The 6723-nt window shown below is 42.0% G+C and overlaps 1 protein-coding gene across 1 annotated transcript; it reads right to left on the reverse strand.

Annotated features, from left to right (window-relative positions):
• Positions 1 to 436: 436 nt before the first annotated feature.
• Positions 437 to 4505, reverse strand: LOC125538812 (ribosome-recycling factor). Its single transcript, XM_048702109.1, has 8 exons — positions 4183 to 4505; positions 3831 to 3974; positions 3636 to 3751; positions 1941 to 2032; positions 1568 to 1589; positions 1427 to 1495; positions 845 to 913; positions 437 to 769 (listed from the first exon to the last, which is right to left on the reverse strand). The coding sequence occupies exons 1-8, from the start codon at positions 4370 to 4372 to the stop codon at positions 689 to 691; spliced, it is 783 nt and encodes a 260-aa protein (XP_048558066.1). The 5' UTR covers positions 4373 to 4505; the 3' UTR covers positions 437 to 688.
• Positions 4506 to 6723: the final 2218 nt, after the last annotated feature.

Here is a 6723-nt window from a genome sequence, read left to right on the forward strand (position 1 = left end):
CTATTCTTGATTCTTCTCTTCCCCAGTTTTTGCACACACAAAAAAATAATACCGAATGCCGTTTCTTAGCAGAAGTGATCTATTGCTCAAGATTATGCGACCTGGAGGAAATCGACACGACTTATGATAATGTAAAAAATGATCTTACATTTTGGAATATATTTTGAGACGGAAGTAGTTGTGGTTGGAAAAGAGGTCAATGTTGGCTCCAGGTCGAAGAATTGACCAAGTTCATCAAGTCGAGAAAGGGCTAGGAAAGGGTTTAAATGATCTTATATTTTGATTTTGGGATGGAGGGAGTAGCATTTTAGTCCACGAAAACATACCAAAAGCGACCTATTGATCAAGATTATGTGGGTAATCACAGCTAGTAACAGATAAGACTCCGACAGACGGCCAGGCATAGTACAACGGCTGAACAGGAGAAACCATAATGGGCACACTAAATCAGTTTTCATTCTCAAGTATCAATTCGTGGCTACCTACACCATAATCAAAGTTGCATCACCAACACCTGCCAGCTTGTCCTGGCTATCACATTGTTTTGAATTGCTAACAATATGGCTACAATGCCACAAGGTAAAACTATTATCTTTGATATGGCTGCGGCACCTCAGTGGCTCAACATCACTGGCATCGAAGTTGTGTAAGGTAAACGAAGGAAGGAACATCAGCTAGATGGACAGGTTCAGCTTCCAGAGATTTCCTTCTCCTTGGCCTTGCACATATCATCTGCCGACTTGATGAACTTCTTGGTCAATTCTTCGACCTGGAGGAAACATAATGTGTAAGATATTTACTACCACACAACATATTCCCTTTGAGAACATTGTTCAGTACTCACTTCTTTCTCGAGTCGCTTTATATCATCCTTTGGCATGCTAGATGAAGATTTCTTTATTGTATCAAGTGCCTGGAAACACAAGGGAAATGCATATATATAATGTAATAATACGAAAGGGCATAAGAGAATCGAAATTGAATCCTAATATTTCAGAGAAACATGAGTAGTCGTGAGGATCAAATGCTAGGACAAGCCGTATATTCAGAAAATACTACAGCATGACAGTGAACATTATACACAAGGAAAACTGTAGAGTAAGAATACAATTATATAGATCAATTTAGTAGTCTTCAGCACCGTTCCCTTCATGAGGTCATAATACTGTCGCATGGTTTTCTAATTCTAACTCTTATAATAGGCCAGAGGACAAGTGGAGTAAGCGCACCCTCTTTCAACAGATATCATATGAGAAATACTACATCATAAAATTCATAGCTCTCTCCTAAATGCAAGTCCCAAAAGAAAACATATACCCGGTGACAATTGCCTGAATGAACCATACAGTGACACTACAAATATCCAACTAAGCCTTCAAAACATCGATCATCATAAATTGAAGAAACGAGAGTAATGTAAAATTACCTTTTGGCGTGCTCTTCTAATACTTTGCTTGAAATCCTCAGCAGATTTAGTAACAACCTTACACATTGCCTATATTCAAGACCAGAAAATTCATTAGTAGTTTCAAGAATAAAAGTGAGATTTAAGCTTAGTTAATCTTACCTGCATAGTCTCTTTCGTCAATCTGCACAGGGACAAATTAAATTAGAAGGCGCAAACAAATTTAAGACCAGAAAGTGCATGTAGTAAAAAAGATGATAAATATGAGTGCAACTTATCGCAAGTTTGTGGACAGTAGTGGACCTAGAAAGTACTCCCTCCGTTCACAAATATAAGATGTTTGGATATTTCAATATGGACTACATACTGACTGAAATGAGCAAACAAATACACTAAAACATGTCTATATACATCCGATTCACAAAAAAGTTAGAACATATTATATTTGTGAATGGAGGGAGTAACTCTTAAATCACTTACAGGTAAGCACAGACCTACGATAAACAATAACAGTAACATTACAATTTACACTTACGGAGGTACAGCTGCAATAATCCTACTGCCGTCAGGGGTTGGATTGATGCCCAATGGAGATGAAGCGATTGCATTCTCAATAGACTTCATTGTCTGTACAACAATTGGTTAGAATCAGTCACAAGAAGTTTAAGAAGTTAAAATCATTGTGCTAAATAACATTTGTAGGGCCTGCAGTAGCATTAGTGGGCACCATTTCTTCGACGCAGAATTCATAGTATATCGCTTGCCAGACCGCTACATCACTAGAGCATATGTCTATTTTTCCCCCACGCGTCGCAGTGACTATCTTGTCATGCTAATAACTTATAGGGATAAGTATATTTTTCATCCCTGAACTCTAGCAAAAGTTCAGAAATCGTCCCTCAACTCCAAAACCACCAAAACTCAGTCCCTCAACTAATTAAACTGGATACTTTTCATCCCTGGTAACGCTTAAGGTGGTTATAGTATGACATGGACCCTGGTTTCGACTAAAATGGGCCATGTAGCCTGGTTTTGACTACTAGCGGGCACCCTGCCGGCTCGCTCTCTCTCATTTTTTGATCCCCTTTCTCACTCACAAAACAGAGCGGGCGGCGGTGGCGATTTAGGCAGCGGCGGTCTGGCCCGGTGGCGACCTAGGCAGGGCGGTGGCTGTCTGCTGCGTACCTGGGCACGGCACGCGGCGCTCTTGACCCATGAGACCAAGTGATGGCGACGGCGACTTGGGCAGGGGCGCACGGCGAATTGTGGAGCCAGTTCAAGCAGATGGCGTCCTCGGCAAGTTCAAGCCGCAGCTGTACGAGTTGTTGATGCAGAAGGATGAGCTGCTGCTGGAGAAGACTGTTGACTTACAAGTGCAGAAGAAGAGGAATGTGATGCAGTTTGTTGTATTGATGTGTTTCATCACAGCAGTTGTGTACGCTTTCATGATGTATATGTAGGCAATTGAGTACTAATTTGTAGATAAGTCGGTGAGAACTTGAAGTGGTATGTAATCTGACTATGCTAATTTGTCATGGAAAATTCTGTTTGCTGCCACATTGCATGGCAATTGAATGTCCAGCAATTGAGCAATCTGACTATGTGTTGACAGTAATGGTACGCATTAGAAGTGGCTGTGGCAGGAGTGCTCTGCATAGAGCTTGACCATGTGTGCGCGCATGAGTTTCTTTCTTCATCCTGGGCAACTCCAACATATGTTCAGCATTTCATTGATAATATATTTTGTCCCAAAACTGGACAGTCCGACAAGGTCTGAACAAAGAAAGTGTATGCCATAGTTTGAATTGAATAAATTGTAGAGAACATAGCTTAACAAAATCTGAATATAACTGAAAATAGTCTAGACATTTCAGAGCGTTGTACTGAATTTAGTTGGACATAGTCTGGACCGAATATAGCTGAACATAGTCTGAACCGAATATAGCTGAACAAGCTCTATGTCAGACTAAAACCACCTTAAGTGTTACCAGGGACGAAAAGTATCCGGTTTAATTAGTTGAGGGACTGAGTTTTAGTGGTTTTGGAGTTGAGGGACTTATAAATAACTCATTAAGGTTAGGACCAAACATAGCACACACATTTTTCCCCGAACACGAAAGCATACATGAAATTATGGCATTGCGGGCTCCTGCACGTGATGCACCGAAGTGGTATCAAAATGTATTAATTTGTCAGATTTACTATCTATATAATGAAGAAAGGCTCTTACATTAGGATCATAGGGCATCACTGATAGGGTATGCGAATCTAGGACAGAAACAACAGCAATACGACTCAGTCCAACTTTAACATCCCCAGTTTCCACCATGATGTGGTCAAGCATGCCTGCAGAATACATCGGTTACATCAACAGCATTGGCCAGCAGAAACAATGACACAATGAAGATGCAAATCATAATTATACCAGGAGAAGCTCTCCCTGTCCGAAGTTTACTCAGCTCTCGCGACAGCGCAACGACGGCAGTGTCCATTTGTGCAGTCGCGGCCGATTTGACAGTCGGCCCGATATCAGGAGCGGCCTCAACGGTATCACTTCGACTATCATTCTCTAGGCAATGACCAAGAAGCAAGAATATCAAGTCTCTGATTACATCCCTATAATGATCCATCCCACAAGGTAATTGCAGTGCACTGATTTAAGAATTACGGAATCGAATAGAGAAGACCTAACAAGGAACAAACAAAACATAGTGGCCTTCTACCAAACAGCATCTAAGGGGCAAGGTGAGTCGAGGAGGGCGGGTGCGGCAACTTACTCGATTTCTTCCCTTTCGCGAAGCCCCTCCGGATCTCAAGGAGGAAAAAGTGCGTGGTGGGCAGGTTTCTTGCGGCGGCAAGGGATCCGGCGGTCGGTAGGCGGTGGACGGAGGTGGAAGCAGAGGAGGCGGCGGCGGCGCGCAGGGTGCGGGCGGCGACTGCGGCGCCTCGCCGCAGGAGGAGCGCCATGAGGGTTCTGACAAGAAGGGGTCTATAGAGGACTCGGGGTTCTACGGGCTCCGTCGGCAAGCGGCGGCGGCGGCGGAGGCGAGAAGGGTTTTGTACTTTCGATGGGTTTTACTGCTTTGGGGGAGAAATACAGGCTTCGACCACTGCCCTCTTAGGCCCTTAGTTGGACCAGCCCACTCGTGTGAAGTAACTGGCCTCGTTGATTCCCAGGATTCTCAAAAGAGGGAAATACATTTCCCTAAAAAAAGGAAAAATACACGATCACGATGAAATGTTCATTTGAAGCAAAGAGTATTTCACAGAAGAAACAAATAAGTTCTAAAAAGAGATTGAAGTGGTTGCTGGATTTCCTATAACATATAGTACAAATGATTCCTTAGGAAAAACAATCCTATATAAGATTTAATCCTATAATTAAACGACCAACATAGCAAAGTTCCTAAAGATTCTAATCCTCCAAAAATTCTATGAAATTCCTTTGATTCAAAGGAGCCCAAAGTATGTTGTGTCATTAACCATAGCTTGCCATCTATGGAGTTAAAGACAATATATTCCTACACTGAAAACATTAAATTCGAAATTTGTTTGACACTTTTGCAGAAAAACACAGAAAAAAAACCGAGATTTAAACCCGTTTTTCTGGTCCCTCCCGAAAAAAAATCGAAATTGAGAAAAAAAATGTTCAGACCCCATGCAACGTGTATTTTGACTTAATTAATTGTTCGGATAGACATATAGTAAAGTATATATCTATAATTTGTGCAACCAATAGTAAGTAGTATAATGGTTAGGATCCCACTCGTGCAACGTAATTTATCGAGTTCGAAACCTGAATAGCTCACTGTTTTTGATTATGTTCAGTTAGCTGACGTGGAGAGTTAACGGTAAATAACGGAAATGTAGTCAAATGTATACCTCGAGTACAAGTTTATGCACCAAAAATGTAATTAGCTCATAATAATAATACTAAGTAGTCCGCGACGTCAGCAGTCACCACTACCTCCGACGAAATGGTGGTATAGGTAGTGGCGGAGCTTGATGAAGATTGGTGAGGGGGCAAAGACAACTTATGCATAAACTCTAAGAAACCATGGATATTTAAATCAATAATCAAGAATACACTTAAGACTTTTTATAAAGTATGAGGGGAGGGGGGAGGGGGCTATGCCCCCCCTTGCCCTCATGAAACTCCGCCATTGGGTATAGGTGATGGACATGACAATGGCGAGTGTTAACAGAACCATCACATACTCCCTCCATTCCGTAATGTAGTGCTTCCTCTATCTCCATGCTTTAATTTTGACCGGAGATTTAACTACCAAGACCGATTGTGGCGGGAGCAAAAATTATATCAGTGAATTCGTATTCGAAAGAAGTTTTCAATTATATATTTTTTTCTCCCGCCGCAGATGGTCTCGTTGGTTAAATTTATGGTCAAAGTTGGACCTCGGAAAGCGCGGACGCACTATATTTTGGAATGGAGGGAGTACCATTCAAGCCTGGGATCTGCGAGAAGAAGAACTCAACGATGTCGTAGATGGCAATGTACAGTGTCGTGGAAGAACTTCTGCAATGACCCATGTGCCCTTCCTTGTGGAAGCATCCCGCCTCCTTGATCGCTCTGTTCATCGGCAACACATATGAAATCCAGCAAAAAGGGCATGAAGATTGGCAAGATACAACAGGTAGCAAGTCGTGGTGGAGTCTGAATTAGTTTAGTTCCTTACAACATACTGACGGAGGCGACGATGGTAATGCCGATGGCGAAGCCGACTAGGTTGACGAACTAAATGGAGCCGCAGAGCTTCACCATGGACCCACCAAGGGCGGTGCTTTCATGACCTGGCCCACATCTGGTCGTCGGCCCAAGGCTACCGGCCCAAGGCTACCGGAGGAAACAGACGTTTGGCCCGGGAGCTGGAGTCCCAAAAGCTGGCACAAAGCAAGGGAACTAAGGAACAAATAGGCACGAAGACGTCAGCTCCTAATCGGCATTGTTGGCGCCGGTTGCATCCTCGCCAGTTCCCCCCTGGTCCCTCGATCGATCCCCGTTGACTTTGGAAAAGGAAAAGAAAAAGGGGGGGGGATCAGGAATTAAAAAATGTTCATGGATGTACAAAAATCACAAACTTCAAAAAAGTTCACGAATTTGAGGAAAAAATCAATAATTTTGGAAAAAGAAATTGAAAAAAATATTGGAAAGAGGTTAATCAAATTTGGAAAAGTTCATAGATCTTGAAAAAAGTTTATCATTTTTAAAAAATTCATCAAATTTGAAAAAATGTTCAAAAACTTGAAAAAATCATCGATCTTGAAAAATTTCATCGAATATGAAAAAAAATCAAAATTGA

Source organism: Triticum urartu, chromosome 2, assembly GCF_003073215.2.
Source record: "Triticum urartu cultivar G1812 chromosome 2, Tu2.1, whole genome shotgun sequence".
Lineage (NCBI taxonomy): Eukaryota > Viridiplantae > Streptophyta > Magnoliopsida > Poales > Poaceae > Triticum > Triticum urartu.

Coding starts and splice junctions, on each gene's coding strand:
- LOC125538812 (XM_048702109.1), bottom strand. CDS start 4,372: ATGGCGCTCCTCCTGCGGCGAGGCGCCGCAGTCGCCGCCCGCACCCTG. Junction 3,752..3,830: donor GACAGGGAGAGCTTCTCCTG/GTATAATTATGA, acceptor TGTATTCTGCAG/GCATGCTTGACCACATCATG. Junction 914..1,426: donor TTAGAAGAGCACGCCAAAAG/GTAATTTTACAT, acceptor TTGTGTTTCCAG/GCACTTGATACAATAAAGAA.